Source organism: Centruroides vittatus, unplaced genomic scaffold (genome assembly GCF_030686945.1).
Source record: "Centruroides vittatus isolate TY-2023 unplaced genomic scaffold, ASM3068694v2 contig_801, whole genome shotgun sequence".
Classification (NCBI taxonomy): Eukaryota; Metazoa; Arthropoda; class Arachnida; order Scorpiones; family Buthidae; genus Centruroides; species Centruroides vittatus.
The window spans coordinates 493,969-512,735 of record NW_027122519.1 but is presented as its reverse complement, the minus strand read 5'-3'; the positions used below and the strand labels follow the sequence as shown (position 1 = coordinate 512,735).

General features: G+C 26.7%; 1 protein-coding gene and 1 non-coding gene across 2 annotated transcripts; one reads left to right on the top strand and one right to left on the bottom strand.

Moving 5' to 3' along the window:
• Window positions 1-1,138: 1,138 nt before the first annotated feature.
• On the bottom strand, window positions 1,139-1,211 carry TRNAK-CUU (transfer RNA lysine (anticodon CUU)). Its single transcript has one exon. It is a non-coding gene; the product is annotated as a tRNA-Lys (tRNA).
• Window positions 1,212-5,410: 4,199 nt separating this feature from the next.
• Window positions 5,411-18,296, top strand: LOC136982049 (beta-1,3-galactosyltransferase 1-like). The gene is made up of 2 exons (XM_067278477.1): window positions 5,411-5,598; window positions 16,737-18,296. Exon 2 carries the CDS (start codon window positions 16,751-16,753, stop codon window positions 17,744-17,746), a length of 996 nt encoding a protein of 331 aa, XP_067134578.1. The 5' UTR covers window positions 5,411-5,598; window positions 16,737-16,750; the 3' UTR covers window positions 17,747-18,296.
• The last annotated feature ends 471 nt before the right edge of the window (window positions 18,297-18,767 follow it).

Sequence of the window (18,767 nt, the reverse complement as noted above, 5' to 3'; positions counted from 1 at the left end):
TATTAAGGCATTAAGGCATTTTGTAATTGGAAAAATTAAATATACATACACTTATTTCCAGTTGTCTGCAATGTAAAAATATAAGTAGTTCTAGTTTTTCTGAATTGACATCAACTTCCTAAGCATTTCAAGTTTAAATTATTCTCTGGGGTGGAGAAAAAACTTAAATGGGCCAATGGTTGAACTAGATTATGTATCGTTGTTTTCCCCTCTCTGTTTGTGCAGTTAAATGCGTGTAAAGGTGTCCAGCTCTTTGTTGCTTGCAGCTGTTCGACAGCTTTTAGCTTAGACAAGTGTTATGTACTATTCAACGTGGCTTTTAAAATCCACTTTGGAGTTATGTACTTACATCAGATATATCGTCTAATAAAACTTTAAACTTGAACTCTTTCCAATACGGTATGTATTTTTTATTTAACTTATCTACTAAACGTCAATTTTCAATTGGTTTATTAAATATCGCGAGGTTTTTATAAGCGAAAACATTTATTAAAAACTCTTATAAATGTTTATAACTTCCAAACTTTTATCAATATATATATTTGTAAAATTCTTACATACAAAAATGTAAAGTGTGTTAGTAGGATCTCGTTTATTCATTTTAAAAAAAAAATGACCCGAATTTTACATATTTATTAAGCATATTTTTATCGTAAATAATAATACATATAGGTCTATAATTAATTTTAAAATAAATGAAATAACTATAAAAATTCAATTTATCTTCACTAGATGGCATCAATATTTTATACCCTTTTTCTTATTAAAATTTTAAATTGTGGTATCCTTTTTTTCATTTATTTTAATTTCGGGTATGTCAATTGTTTGTCTATAAATATATGAGGTACGAAACAAGTAATTTGTATTATCCCTTGGAGGCTCGAGACACGAAGTTGGTCAATAACCTACAATAATAAAAGAAGCTCTTAACTATTTTCACACACACACAAAAAAAAAATTGATATGAGGAAAATTTTACTGAAATTTTCCTCAGGCTAGATTTTATTTCGGTGATATTTTTGTTTATTTTATATATAAAATTATCCGTTTTTTAAATTTTATTTTGTAGAATAGATATTATATAATTAAATATAAAAGAATTACTCTTGATTTAAAAAAAAAAAAAAGGTAAAAATTACGCCCAACGTGGGGCTCGAACCCACGACCCTGAGATTAAGAGTCTCATGCTCTACCGACTGAGCTAGCCGGGCGCTGCCGGAAAATATCTCTAAAAGTAGTATTTAAAAATAAAGAAATATCGTTCTTGCCTTTTTTTTATATTAATTAAATACATTATAGATAAAATACTAATTGTAATTAGAGTACTATTTAAGATGAAACTAAAATTTAATAAAGCGAATTCATATTTCATATTATTATCAGGAAGAATAGCACTAATTTTAAACCCGAAAGGTAAAATTGACCCTCATCTGTATAACAAGTCGGATACTTCAAATAAAAGAGATTCTATAAATAACTGCGGAACCGATGGTTCTACCCGCGATAATGTATTGTATTGTATTGTTTAACATTACAACCGGAAAATATATTTTACTTTTAATAATTAATATATATATTTTTTATGAAATTTGGAGTAACTATAATAAAATTATCAACAATCGAAAGTCGTTGTTTTGTGCTTTGAAATGGGCACTCTACAGATGTTTTCCTTTAAGATTCTCAGAATGTAGGGTCCTCTCTACTGTTAAAAAGGAGGAGGGGCCTAACTGAAATGGTATAGAATTTAAGAAAACCCCGTTCTTCTCGATGTAAGCTATTGTGTTGAATTCAATGTTAAACTGTCCGGATGAATTATTATTCCGAAAACCCTTTGGGCACGTTCATCCACTAAACTTTCAAGATTTTCGAGTCGGTTATTCATTTTCTTTATTCTAGAATTATAAATTAGATTTATTAAAACGTTAAAAACGTTCTTAAAGCTTCTACTTAGATCATTATATTTAAATTAAGTTACTTCAATCCATTTTAATAAGCTTATCTCTAGACACGACGCAACTCATGAATATTTGGAATTATTGTAATATGTATTATACCCCTGTTACCTTTAGTATTCTAATTTAGTACATAGTTTTTTTCTTTATTAAAAGAGATAATACAATTTATTTATAAAGGTCGATGGTCCTCTTTATTTATAATTACAACGCTATTGGTATTATAATCGAGAAAACTAGATAATCTCATAAATATTCATTGCGATTGTTACCTTTTTTTTATTTAAAGGTGGTGTGTATGAATGATAAGTCATTGCATATTTTAGACACGAAAAAGCCGATACAAAAGCTTATCTTTAGTGGAAAATCCTCCTCTTAATCTATATACGTCTTCATTTATCCTGCACTTAATAAATTAGTGTTAAATAATGTATAGAGCGGCAAAAACCTTGTAAGAATTCCTCACAATATAATTTCCTGAGCATGGAGAGGTTAATGCTCACGTTTTATATTGGCATTAGTGTGCTAAAGTGTCTATTTTATATGCTAATTTTGATCTCTCAATATATTTAAACAATAATTTCTTAAGTGATTTTATTATAAGATGCGACTGTTTTTATCCTGTCAAAATATTCCGGATATTATATTGATTAGAACAGTTGATCACGTGGTTTCTATCCAACATTCTGTAGTGAGTAGGTAGGTGGATAGCTTGTTGAAGACTAAATAGCACGCTTCTCGATTTTTTGACAAAATGCTTCTTGTATAGATGATTACACACAAAAAAATGCCCGCTTTATACATTATTTTCTTTACTTTTTGGAAGAAGAAATGTATTAAACCAAGCACCTTAAAAATATTTTCCTTCTTTGTTTTTTTTTATGATAACGAGCCATCTTATTTTTATGGCATGGTAATAAATTTTATGAGATGTAATAAATCTATCATTGTGTCTTAATTATTCTTATGTAAATATAAATATAATTTGTATCATTTTTTTCCTCCGTTGCGTGACGTAAAAGATTAAACTTGATCATTTACTTTAAGCCATTATTTGTATTTAAAAAATTTATTTATAATATTTTTTTATTTATTTTACGATAGGCACAAAATTACTTTACGTTTAAATTCCAGCTGTACCGGATATCCTGAACATGTTTCTGAGTTGCACGTTTTTCCAGAATTTATGTTTTTGATGACGATCGCTGATCGTGTGTCATACTTTCTGCATTCACTAAATCATACTTTTCCCCCTTTTTTTGCGTGTATAGTAACAAAATGTATAAATTTTTTTCAATAAAGAGCTTCTTCAGCTTCCATATTAACTGCCCAATTAAAAATATTCAATTACCATTTCAAACATATTCAAGTAATTAAATCATAATTATATGCTAAACATAGAAACGGAATATGATTTAAATTTCAAATATGATTATTTAATATTGGATAGACATTATAATTTAAATAATATTTTAATATTTTATTATGGCTGAATTATTAAATACAGTCAAACTTTTGAACAACTGCCACCGAAGGAAATGGAGGTTTTTGTATGCATTTGGACGTTATTGGAGGTTCGACTGTATTACGTGTTATTTAATTATTACATGAAGTTTTATTGCAGAATAAAGATTTATAAGTTTAACATTTCATTGATAGTAATACTTTTCATGGTAATTTATTTCACATAAATTAAAGATTGAAGTTCACTTTTATTCTTAGGAAATAATTGCAGCATATTTAATTTTTACAAATTTATTCGATAAGCTGTAATCTTATAAAATGTCAGCTTCATCAATTAAAAAAAAAGAAGCAAAGTTTAATGAGTTGCCAGGTTAAATATCACTGAAACTATAAACTTCTACGATGCTAGAACATAATGTAAATGTCTGATAGGATTATTTTCAAAAAAATTAAAGTTTACTAGTTGCCAAAAGTTTGCCTAAAATTAAATTATTTAAGTAAATAAGTAATTAAAGCAGCCATTTTATACATAAAATATTTGTTTTTAATTACCGTTCAATATTTAATTAAATAGTTACTATAAGTTAAATAAAATTTAATATTTTATTTCAAACTAAATTCTTTAATAAATGATTAAAGTTTAAGTAATAATTATTTGTAAAATCATAAAATAATTTAATATTTTCTAATTAATTGTAATTGGTAATTAATTTTTAAAGTTGATAAAGTTCAGCAAGTAAAAAAGACTTGAAATATTCGATTTTTAACTTTAAAATATAGTAATATTTTGCAAGTATTTCTAGCACAATGTATTATTTATTATAGAAAAAAATCTAACAATTTTTCTATAAGTTTTGTAATAATGCTTGTGTCAATAACATTTTTCTAGAACATTTTTTTTTTAAATATAGAAATCTCAACAAATATTTCAACGTGTAATGTATATAAATTAAAACAGCTTCTGTTAAAATGAATTGAGGACCGGCTGAAGACCTTTGGATCCTAAATTATTTAAGCAGGATGTAGAAACACGAAGAGGCACCCAGGAGGAGTGTAAACAGGACACGTTAGGAGACGAATCTCACAGCTAACTTGGCATAAAAACTATAATTTTGAAATGTATAAAGATGTTATAAACTTAGAATTCTTTTTTATCAGTAATATTTAAAAGTAAAGTGGACTAAATTTTTGTACGTTGAACAATTGTTTTTCTCGCTAAATCAAATAATGCAATGAAAAATTATATTTTTAAATAGACATAATTTTTTCACCATTAAACCGAATCCAAACTGTATTAGATATAGTATTACTCCGATATTTTAATTTTTACTCCAGATTTTCATATATAATTTAATCGTTATATCAACAGATGGAGCTATATGTTATAAACACATAAATCCAATAAGATTAAAAAGAAAAAAGCATTTAAAAATTTATAAAAAAAAATAATACCCAAGTATACCTTCTTTATTTTCATTCAGAATAATCGATTTTTACCTTTACAAATATTAAGATTTCCGATTAATATTTAATAAATAAATATATTAAAATTAAATATAATTCGACTTTATTAAATATAATTTTAAAAATAAATATTACATTTAAACATATAGAAAAAGATTTTTATATTAAAGTAGAGCGTACGCAATCTGATAAATAGCGATTGATTGCTAAGCGGTTACTCTAAATAATAATAAACATACACGAATCTACTGAATAGCATTGACGTAAATTTTTAGCCATAACTAAACACAAATATGAAAAAAATTCACGATGTTGTAGTATTTGTTACGTGCCGTAGACTATACGAAAACGTCACGGTTTTATGTATGTCTTATTGGTATTTTTCGAGACACGTTGTCACTTATGACATAGAAACGACATAGTAAATATGAACGTCGTTTGTTGTTTGTATCTCCTAGGTCAAAGTCAAGAGAGGTTATTTTAGCGGAATCGTCTCACCCTACGATGTTTAGAGTTCTCAGCAAGTGTTGCCACCCCTCAGTGTAAATGTGGACTCGTTCAAACACGTACAATTTCCGCGCGGAACGACCAAGCACCTCTCCAGTTCGCTACTGTCTGGAGTCGATGTGCGAGCCATGTGTATCTCTGGTGGGATGTTGTCGTTAGGATGACGGTTAAAGCAGCAAGTTTACCGTCACTCGGGTATAAAAAGTATCAGGTTAGTATACCTTGTACTCTTTATTTTGATCGCAAACCACTGTCCTGTCTCTCAAAGCATAAATCGAAATCTTTGATATTTATCTGATGCTTGGTAAGGTGGATCTTCCATCGATCTTGTCATACGACCAGTGAGGCTGTGGTGAAAGGTCGTACTACGACCCCTCCCAACCGGCAGGTGCCTCGTAAAGTATAAAGTGACATCAGATATGCTTGTAAAGTTTTGCACCATCAACCTCCAAACAATTGGTCAATGCCTTAAAGACTAGCGAAAGTTTTGTCGTTTGTCCATTTAACTATCCGGAACTAAATATAGTATTCGAAATAATGGAAAGTAATTATGTTTTGGTCATGTTCCAGCTTACGTAAATAATTTAATCTTCCTTTTATGTATAGATATTTAATTAGTATTTTCTCTTCAATTATTTCTTACTCGAAACGCTGTTGGCATTAGCTAAATTACTGATTATCTAAAGTAAAACTTTAAAAAATTTCATATATACACGTTAACTTATGTGTTACGTATTATTTTAGTAAATATACTAAAATTATTACATCGACCATTTTTTAAATAACAATACATTATTTAAAAAATGGGATTCTTTTTTACAAATTATATTATGTAATCTGTTATTACAAAAATCAATTAAAGTTTGACATCTAACATGTTGAGAAAATTAAGGAAGTGGAAGTTCTTTAATTTTCCCCGTTGCGTATTTAATTTAATTTAATATATATTTTTTTATTTAATCTGATTTTATAATCGTAACGCGTTTAGTTTTAAGAATTTCATTGCTTGAATTCATTAATTTTAACTCGTTTTTGGACGTGTGACCGCAATTAAGAAAATAAATTCCTGTGAGTTCCGTATTAGATATCTTTGTTTTCCTTTTATTTTTCGAGAAAAGGAAATAATTGCTTCATATCCGTTATTTAATAATGCTACTGTTTGTAAACTGTAGAAGGAAATGAAACTATTCATCATTTTATGCATTTTTACCCATTAAAATTTCGCTCAAAGATTCAAAAGAACGAGCCCAGAAGAGAGACGTGTACGTTAGAAATGCTTGAAAAATGAATATTTAATAGCATTTTATTTACAGTTATGAAAAATAACACATACCACGATAAAGTAAATTCAACAAGCGTATAAAAATAAAATTCAGTTTAGTCTACTACCAGTATAAATTGACTTATCATTAAAGCTGTAACGCCATCGGATCGAGATAGTGCTTCGGATACATGAAGTGTAATCAATAAATCGACTTATTTCAACAGATACTGAGAACTTTAAATACTTAAAATCATTAACCGTTTTTAATGTTTCGGTAACATGTTACTGTGAATGTCGAATTATGCGTAACAACCAGTTTTTGATCTTCAGTACTTGTAAACCCATAAAGGAGACACTAGATACAGTTAACTTGTTTTAATTATATCTATATCGAAGAAGTATCGCAGTGAATGTAAATATTATCTTAGTTAAGTAAAAAATTATTTCCGTTTACTCAAAATTCGAGCAGGCATTCACGAAACTTTATTTACTATTTCATAATTAACAGATTCACGGTTCATTAGGTAGGGAATTCTTCATTAGGCCTATATATTTATCTTGTTTTTCAGTTTTAATACAAGCAATAGTATTGTGTTCTTTCGTATCCTATAAAGTAAGTGTTTGTTTAGGATTCGGGTGTCAGGAAATTCGATGACTTGCGTTCTGTTTCTTAAAAATTGCGAAAGTAGACCACGTTAAGTAACACAGCCTACTCAGCTTATTGACACTTGTTAATAAGATTAGCCTGAGTTCATGCTTTACTTTCATCTCTTCCAAACGAGATGAGAATATCAAAATTTACACAAATGATCGAAAAAGAATATATATATTTTTTAAATTAAATGAATTTAGTTACTTCATTTGCAATCAATTGTTCGGTCTGTAAATAGATTGTAGTGTTCCTAATTGCTTGGAAATCTACAGATTAGACGTAATTATTCTCGAAAACGCAAAAATTTCATTAGTCTTACGCTATTATTTCGTTATACAAAAATAATCCCTCGACAATATAACACATGTATTTTAACAGGCACAGACTAATCAGTCGTATGATAAATTATCATTAAAAATAACAAACATAATTGATTTTTTCTTCTACTCCAATTATAATTTCCTTTTTCATAAGAATAATTGAAAGTAAAAATCATTATAAATAAACCATACGGCTGTCAAAGGAAAAAAAAAAAGGTCTAGTAAAGAAGAAATTATTTAGTATGCAGTTTGTAAGTAAAGTTTAATTTTTTTTTTTTCCTTTTGTAAAAGATAATATAACAAACACTAAACAGACCACCCACAATAAATGTATTTAAATTATTTTTTTTTTAAAATATGCGTGGAAAAATGACAGAATTAGGAAATAGATGACGAACTAACTCTTGAAATATGACCATGCCAGAAATATTGACAGGTAGTATATAATAATATGCTAATATATATGTACAGTACAATATAATATCTTGCATCCTAGCCTCGAAGGTAGTCATTACTACATAAAAAACGAAGTACGGATGTTGATATACACGTAAGCAATCGTACATAAACAACAGTATTAAAAACACGATTTTAAAATTATTTATATGACTTAAACATGACCGTATAAGTATTAACATATATATTAAAATGATGACACAATATGATAAATAATTTGCAATATAGTCAATATGTTAAAAATTCGACATAAACTGTTTATCACTGCGGACAGACACCTGATACGTGCGGTTGAATAAGACACGCTGTTGTGGACTAACGTCGATAAATTACTGCTGTAAATTGTCTCGAAAAGTCTAAAGGATTAAGAGTTAAGTATTTGTTATGAAATATATTTGGTGAAATTTAAATTTTCAGCAATTATATTTAATTGTTTTTTAAAAGTTTACTTATTACGCGTTAAAAAAATAACAATTACGAAAGTTAAAACCATGTAACGAATCCTGCCTGTTACGAAAGAAAAGCTATTAAATTACAATTAAAATTTTACCTTTAAATAATATTTTTAATGCGGAAATTTTTATTTAAGACTTGAAGAAACTTTAAACAAATTCCTTAATGAAAATAAGTCAATTAAATGTATAAAAAAATAAAAAAATTATCGTTAACTTTCCGAATTTAATTAGGAAAAGTTCGTCAAAATTTGGAAATTTGGTTACATTATAATTTGTAAACATAAAAGTCTCAGTTTTAATTAAAAAGCAAGATTTCATACTAAAAATGAACCTTTTTTTTTAAATATTTCTAATCAAAAATTTCCCATATCTTGCAGGAAAATAAATAAAGTAGAATGGCAAAGAACCATCTGGTAAATTCATTTGAAATTTTATTCAATTTTTACAAGTTTTATACGCTTATAAGGGAAGTTAACAAAACAAATGCAAATAAGCTTCGCTTCCACAAAAAGAAAAAAATTGTCTGCTTAAAAATCATGTTTATCAAGCAATAAAACTATTTCCAGATTTATTTTCAGACAAAGTCATTTTTATCTTAAATTGTTTTAATTTAGAAAAATGACTGTTATTTAAATTTTCCTTTTTCAAAAATATGCAAAACTTTATACATTTTTCTCTCTATTTTCTTCATTTTTTTACATTTTAGCCAAGGAAATTCCAAATTGATCTTGCAGTTCTATGGCATTATCATTAATTAATCTAAATTTAATTTGTCTTGTGATGATTAACAGTAACGCTTATTAGGATCAAAGGTTAGATATAATTAATATTTAAATATATTATTAAAGTGTTATGACAGGAAACTTTTTTCTTTTTTGAATGTGTTAATAAAGAAATTTGGATCTAAGAAATTTTGCCTTAATTAATTATTCATATCGTCTTTCTTAAATGTGTAAGAAATCATAAACTGGTCGATACGGCTTATTGCCTATTTATCAAATTATCTAAATGATCATAAATTTTCTTGAACTGAATAAATTGGCATTAACATGATTGAAAATTCCTAGACCTACGCTTTCTATCAAATAAATTAACAGGGAAACACCGACAAATATATAAAATAATGAATGATATGTAAATTTTACCAGGACTCAATCAATACTTACTAAAAGTTAATCTTGTTAAATCTAATTTTCAATTTTAGAAAATGCATTAAAACTTCTATATTTTAGTTGTGTTTTTTTTTTTCTATAAAATACAAGATTATATTTTTGAATTCATTTTTTATAAGTTAAAACTCTTTTTAACTTATAAAATAACGTCAACATTTTATGATCTTTGAGTCTTTTAGTTGAGAAAACAATACATTACTTTCATGTATAATTTAGAAATAATTTATTAAAAATCAATCTTGGTTAAAAATATCAATATAATTATATAAACTTCTTTCCTTTCTTCCTTTTTACTGTGTAGAAAATAGGAGGGAAATATATATATATATATTTTTATAGTAATCGCTCATGCGAATCGATTTTGAGATTCTACAGGTGATGAGATTTTTCTTTTCTCTTTCTTTCTTTCATCTTTTAGCAAAGCTTTATATATATAATAAAAAAAAAAGAAGAGGAAGAAGAAGAAAGATGTAAGTGCTTGATTTTCCTAAAAATACATTATCAAATAACTGAATTTCAATTTTATTTCTTTTAACTTTCGACTTGTATTATTAATTTATTTTGTTCGTTCTTTCTCGATTATAATACCATATTATAGTACTGGTAATCCTATTTGATGTTGTTGCAAATCTGCTTTAATCTTGCAAAAATTCTGTTGAATAGTTTGTTTCGAGCGGAAAAAGAAATCCGACACTTTTTCAGATTCCAAAAAAAAATAATAATAATATTTTTCGAATTGATCCATTTTTCATATTTCTTTTTATTTTTATTTTAATATTTTATTATTTTTGATATTTTTTTTTTATAAGTTAATGGAAAGTTATCTTCTATAATTTAAAGATAAAAAGAAATGCTACTTGGATTTCAAACAATAAATCAATATGGCAAATTTAGATTGATATTTAAATTCAATGTTATATATATATATAGCTTATAAAGTCAAACTTCGATATAACGTCCTCCTATATAGTGCCACGCTCTTACAGCGCTAATTAATGCTCGTGAAAACAGTTCTTCCTCGTAACTATTTAGAACCATTCTTCGTTATCTCTGAATTAACCAGAGGACCTTTTATCACCAAATTCTCATTATTCAAATCATTTTTATTTGAATTTTTCGGTTTAGCGTCATTTTCAGAGGCAAACAAATGGTGGCGCTATATCGAGGTTTGACTGTATATGCGTTTATTATTTAGTCTATTCTTATTTTATCACGAGTGGAACATTACGTTAATGGTCCATAAAATTGTCATACAGTTTACAGATTATAACAAACGTTATGTATAATGTATGGTTCTACAAATTACATGAGTATCAAGTCAATAATAATAATATAGTTAAGGTTAATATGACACTATATTTACGAATTTATTCAAAAATTTTCAATTTATATTTATTTATGTTTACGAGTGTAATTAATAGAAATAGGTTACAATAATAAATAATTTAGTAATTTAATATTTAAACACAAAGTTTATGTTTTAATTAAGGATATCCTGGTCACAATCGAGTACAAATTTCATTGGAAATTTAAGATTACATCTTTGTTATATACATATATTTTTACATAATATATTTATCTGTTACGGTCTTAGACATGTTGTCACCCAAGGCTGCAACATATAGCAGGCCTTTCTCCTCTACCAAATAATGAAAAGGCCCTTATTTAGCTTACGTACAGTACAAACCGACCCTGTATATTTCTATACACAAGAGGTGTAGAGCTATATGTATTTTTATTTTTTTTAATTTATAATATTAATAAACATAATAAATATGTATAGAAAAATCTTGAAAATATTACTACTTATTTCAAAGATACTTGTAGCAAATTTATTTTTATTAATCTGAATGAGTAAGATTAATTTATACTTTATAATTGTCTCGTCTTGATTTTAGTCATCTCCGGTCTAGACAGAAGTATCTAAAAAACCTAGGAAACCAGACTATCATATGTCAAATTTTCTACACATGTTAACAGATGGAAACAATTTTTTTTATCTTCAAGAATTACTTTTCTTTTTATCTTAAGGCGATAAAAAGAAAAGTAATTTATAATATCATAAAATTATATTTTAAATGGAAATTTAAGAATATTAATAAACAAAAGGTTAATAATAATAGACTATAGAATATGAAATAAAACATAGTGAAGTTGATTTTAATTAAAAATTAAATTAAGGAAAGTAACTCGTATTTAAAATCTTACAGGATAATAATCCTGTAAAGTATTATTTCGTTAGATAAATAGAGAGTTGCAATCAGCAATTGCTTAACGAGAGACCATTTAGTTTATTTATTAATTAAAATGGAAAACAAATCAAATTTTAGCTCTAGCAAATTTCTAAATGATAAATTATACAACTTCATTGCCTACGTCTTTTATTATTTAGTTTAAAATAAACTATATCGAATTTATATTCAATTTCCTCCCATAGTAATTATTATTATTTTATCTCATCTTAGTACATTTGATTTTATTATTTATAACTTTTCCATATTGTGTAACGCGTTACTTCGATTTTAAGTTTCGTGTATCGTGAGTATAAAGATAATGTATTTATTATCCTACGTCTCCCATCAACATTGTGGCGCCTATAAGAAACGTGATATAGTTTTTACTACACAAGGACACACTGTCCTTGACTCGTTTGTTGGGAGATGTCCTCGCTTGATGAGTGCTTTAACACCGACTTGCCTCATTGTTAATTAAAAAAAAAATATATATATATATAAAAATTTCTCCTAATTATAAAATAATAAACATCGAAAGCAATAATTATAAAATATGCATTGGAATTTTAATTTATTTTACTAATATTTCACTTGTAATTCAATTTTTAAAAAAATTCTGTTTAAACTACATAAGAGATTTCTAGAATTCATAAATAAGGCAATGAAAAATTAATTTAAACAAAATACAGTATTAAATTTTAAATAATGTAAAAAAAAAAAAAAAAATTATTTAAAATTTGCTAAAATCACGTGATTCTAACTGAATGAACTCACGCGACACAAAGTAGATTCATTTTTAAATGAGCACAATTGTAAAACCTCTCCTATTGCATGCGATTCGTAGCAAGATAGATAATACTCCATTAACATTTGCTTTTTCTTTCCTCCCCCTTTTTTTTTGTATGGATAATAAAATTCTAAATAGGCAAGTAAAAGGAAATCCGAAGCACCTAATGTCTTTCTTTTTCATTCTTTTTTTTAAAAAAAATAGTATATTATGCAATATTGGTGATCGGTGTATCAAGGATATTTACTTTCCAGCATTAGTTTCTAAATAGACTTAAAAGTAATAAAATTTAAAAAATATTAGTTTATGTAATATAATTACATTTTAATTCTAAACTTAAAGCATCGAATATATATATATATATATATATTTAAAAAAGGGTTTTTTTTGGTAAATTTATTAAGAAAAATTTGATAGAATTTGTTTAAGAATTAAATTTCTTCGCTCGTGTATTAAATTATTCAAAGAATGAAAACGTATTTGGGAAACTTTAAAAAAAAAAAAAAAAAAAAAATTGCGTGTCTTGAATTATGCATAGAAATGTATCAAAATCTTGCAAAAATCGAGAATATCGCATAAAAAAATATTAATTAATTATTTTAAAAAAATCACATAAAACTAAGGCGGACATGATTGGTTTTAAGTTTCTTGTCATTATTATTTTATTATTTCTTTACATTTAAAAATAATTTAATAAGGATTTATGAGAGGATAAATAACTAAAGATAATTTTTTTTATTTTATTTTATTTTTTTCAAAAATTCTCCCTTGAATTACTTTTAAAATGCATTCGAATAATTGCTTGCGGCTTTAGAATACGTGAAAAAGTAAGAAATGAAAAGCTGATCTTGCTCTTTCAGAAAGAGCATTAAAGCAATTTCGGACCAGGAAAAAGTCGAATCGATTGAAGTGTCAACAGTAAATCCGTCTTTTCTTTAAAAAAATAAAATAAAAAAAAGAAAATATTAAGTTCTCAATGCAGAAGATTGGAGATTACTCGCAACAGCAAGGACCACCTTTTATTTTTCTTTTCTCTTACAATTTTTTTATCATAAAATTATACACAGAAAAATAATGCGATAAAGTTTTATTAATGAGGCTTTAATAATTAGCATATGCAATAAATGGACCTACATTTATAATAGAAAATTAAATTACCAATAATTAGTCTCTCTGCCTTTAATAATGTAACCTAGTTGAATTGTATTGTTCGTACGTTATGCAGTAATAAGTTTCGTAGACTATTGCAATTGTAACTGCTACTGAAAATAAATTATGATGATTCTGGATATAGTTATAGAGGTTGATATCGACTCGGTAAGTGTTATTGAAAATAATAATTACGGTGGCAAATGTTAATACACTAATTATACCTTGTTAATGTAAAAAGCATTGTATACACAATAAACTCATTAAACGTACGAAATAACTAATACAACCAAGTGTAATATTTGTTTAAATAAATTATCCACATTAATCTTTACCACTTTCATTAAAATTAAGTGACGTATTCCTGAATACTTTCGACTAAATTTATATATTTCTTTTACGCGCTTCCAATTTAATTAAAAATTATTAATTTAATTAATCGCCAGTTTATATATTTTTTTAATAATTTTAAAAAGATTTTTATATTAATTTGTTATATTTTCTGTATTATTAAAACTGTACAAATTAAAAGAAAGAAAATTCGGAAATATTAAATAATAAGACTGAAGTAAACAAATTTAAGTTGCCATGGAAATGTACGGCTTATAACTCATAACACTTTTAAACGACAATCGATTTTAGAGCTTCTAAACATCACTACTCATCATATTTCGAAATTTTCAGGCATTTATTTTAAATGAAACCTTAGATAAATGTTATAATAATTGTTTTACATGAAACTTTTTTTTTTTTTTTTTATATTTTTACGTTTCACGAGATCTAGACACAAACAGCAATATCTCGAGTTTTGAGATAGAACATACCATTTACAACTCCATATTTCAGCTTTTAAGCTATATAGGAAACAGTTCCGAGAACGTCTTCCTCCGATTTATTTTATAAAAAAGAAAGGGGGGAACTTACTGTGAGTTATAGCCACTCAGAACAGAACGTATTGTCAGATAGGCAGGTACTTAATCTTACAAATCGAATTTTCTGTATATTTTTTTTTTCTTTCAGTATTGAGTATTGATTTTATTGAGATCTTGGTTTATTCTGTCACTTTTGTTTTCAAACATATGCATTACCATGCTGTTTCTGTATCTGAAAAAAAAGCATTTATATATATATATATATATATATATAAATATATATTATATATATATATACATTTTATTGTTTTGTTAGTCTGTATAGCATTTTCTTTTGTTACATTTGTCTTACATGAATATTTCAGAAACGTTTTTTATTATACAATAGCTTGTCTGACGTACCGAATTGTTTTATCGTCCAACTGTTATAACTTCGTTTAATGAATTAATGGGTTTTAGAGCTGAGAATAATGAAAACATTTCATTTGCTTGAAAGTTTACGTAATGAAAGGGTAGAAAATAATAAATTCAGTTTTTTTTTCCAGTATATATTGCAACAATTGTTAGAACAAACGTGAAAGGGTGAATGCCATTGAACCTGATATTTTCGAACAGCTGTTCGTTGTTTGTCTTCCTTCGACAGATGTTGGATGTAATTTTGAAGAAAATTCATTTTTCCATCGCTGTCACTATTGTGTCTTATTTTATTCCATCGTAAACTAAAAAAAGAAAGAAATATATATATATATATTTAAATATTAACAAACCAACCAACTTAGTAATTTCTTCTGCATTCGTTTGCAATTTTTGTATTATTATTTGCATAAATTTGCATTCGTTCTTGGAATATTTATCAAATATTTTTTTTTAATATTGGTTTCTTATTACTCAGAACTTCCAGTTATGAACTTAATTACTTACGTTTTAAGAGGAGAGCCAGGAATACTTTTTTAGTATTTATTAATGTAAATAAAGATGCGAAACTGACTTACAAGCTACCTTTTATAAGTAATACATATTCATGAAATTTAGTTTTCACTTAATAAACGGGAAGTCAATTTATACATCACACCTTTTATTGATCTAATGGTAAGTTGAAGTAATCAGATTACACTGCCAGATTTATTTAACTACAATATTATTCTGTTACGTACAATAAGAAAATTTCAATCAAATTTAATAATATTAATCTGCGGAATATCTGCTTAGTTATACTTGTAATTTGTATTATTATTATTATTATAAGGTTATTAACCGTATTTTAATTATTTATAATTCTTAACTAGAATTATTAAATAACTCTATTACAATTTAAGTTAATTACGTGAAATTTGAGTACTTGAAATATTTAAAAATCTGCTTTTCGTTGAAATCAAAGTCTAAATCTAAAGTTAAACTAATTATTTTAATTTCACTAAACGATTAGAATTAAGTTAACATGGCTTTTAACATTTGGCACTCATCCGCTCCTCCTCCTCTCTCGCTCTTTCACTCTCATTGAATTTTCTTCAATCAATTTTTTCCAAAGGAAAAAATAATAATAATAGGAAAGAAATCAATTCTTCGAGTGAAAGTAAAATATAAATGGTCTTTTCGATATTTAAAGAGATTACTTTTTACACAAGTCAGATACATCGTGTAATTATGTCTTGTAGTTGAGATTCGTTACCTCTAATGACGACAGTATCAGGTGGAGATAGCTCCCATTTTCAAGCTGTACAGGTAATCATGCAACCTGTAGCGAAACTAAAGAGAGATGATGTAAGGAAGCTTTTCTACATAAAATATTTTAAAAAGTAATGCTAATAAAATATGCTGAGTTTGAAATATTTTACAACTGCGTTAGATATTTCGTAAATTTTCGTCAAATTTTGCGTCGTAATTTTAATTATTTTCATTAGAATTTTATATTAATTTGATAGAGGAAACGAGTAATTTCGTCTGAAAGTTTTCAGGTATTTAATATCGGCATTTTTTTTTCTTTTCAGGTTCATAGTTGGCGATGCCTAGAATTTGTCTGTTGACTTTAGCAACAATTCTTTTCATTAATCTTCTGGCTGGATTCATTTATCTTCGAACATCAAGAATCATTCCTTACACAACTCTTAACATCACAACAGAAACTGAACCAGCGAAAGAACCAGCAACCGAAATGGCGGAAAAACAATTATCCGAATCCCATATACATCCTCATCCTTATAAATTCATTTTAAATAATGATAATTTATGTTCTAATGATAGTTTCACGTTATTGATCTTGGTCTGTAGCTCCGTAAAAAATTATGAACAAAGGAAAACAATTAGAGAAACGTGGGGATCGCTAGCAACAAATACTTTTAACAAGAACGAAGATTTCAGGATGGCATTCTTAATTGGTGCTGCAGAAAATGATACTTCTTCCAAATTGCTAGAAGAATCGAAACGTCATAATGATATCATCCAGGAGGATTTTATCGATTCTTACAATAATTTAACTTTAAAATCGGTAATGTTATTAAAGTGGGTGAAAAATTATTGTCCGAATGTCAGATATATTTTGAAGACTGATGATGATATGTATATTAATGTACAGAATTTAATCGCGTCTTTAAAGAGGTTGGGGACACGCTCGAGAATTCTATTTGGTGTTCTTTTTAGAAAAGCCAAACCAGATAGAAATCCTAATTCAAAATGGTACGTACCAAAAGCACAATTTTCTGGTACAGTCTTTCCAGATTATTTATCCGGTACTGCGTATGCCATGACCAGAGATTCCGTAGATCCACTTTTTAACTCGTCTTTGGAAACATCATTTATGGTAATGGAAGATGTTTACATCACAGGTCTCTGTGCTCAATCAGCTGGTGTTAAAAGACTAGGAATTAAAGGTTTCACACACGGCAAGAGAGCGGTTTCTGGTTGTTCTTTTCTTAATTCCATTACGGGACATCACGTTAGCGTAAAAGATATGAGAAAAATATGGACAGATTTACAAAATCCTGGTTTAAAATGCAAATAATTTGGAATGAATTTATTTAATATAGGGACCAAGTATCGAAGGAAAGGTGAGTTAATGATCTATTAATCCGTTCAATGATGGAAATAACGTTTGTATCGATCAATGCAGATTAACTTAAGTTATATCAATTGTGATTTTTTGCAGTTTATTTTCTGAAATATCATAGATATTATATACATACACACATACATATATACATATATATGTAACATGATGTACTTATATATTAGATACATAAATGTGCAATAATCAGGGATTAAAAAAAAACTTTATTTTGTTGTAAATCATAATTAAATGATTTTTTAATTTTTGAACGACATCTCGGCAATTTTATAAGTAATTCAAAATGTGTACATTTTAATGGTCATTCCTAACAGCGGATATTTTATCGCACGACGAAACATGGTTTATTTTTCGAAATATACAAATTGGTACATAAGAAAAAGCAAATTTTATACTGACAAAGTTGTCTTTATACGAATGTTAAAAACAAATATTTGTAAGCTTTTATTATATAAACATGTAATAAAAGTTATAACTTATTATTGCAGTTTCTCGTGTAAATAATTTAAAGAAAACTCATTTAATATATATATATATTTTAGTAGTAAAAATAATACATAAAATACAAATTAAATCTTAAAAAATTTAATGAAGAATCTAAGGAAACGTCATTTTATTAAAATCGTGCTAGTCGATTTATTACAGCATTGTCGACTAGCGCTGTCAAGTTGTCAACGGTTTTCTTGCTTCGAATTTCTGTTATCTCTAAGCAACACCAAGCATATTTTCCCTTTAAGTTACGTTTAATGTACTGAAAATTTTATCTTCCTCTTTGAATTCTTTAATATAATAAAATTAAATTTAATGGAGATAACACCGTATCATTATCGTGTAATCGTAAATGGATACCTCTTGTTCTTTCCACAAAACAAATATTCAACAAGTAAACTTTTATATAAACTAGGACGAAAATAAATTTTTCGTTCGCAATTTTCTTTATATAAATATGTACTTTGAC

What these genes read in the sequence shown, in the direction of transcription:
- LOC136982049 (XM_067278477.1), top strand. Translation starts at nt 16,751, where the DNA reads ATGCCTAGAATTTGTCTGTTGACTTTAGCAACAATTCTTTTCATTAAT.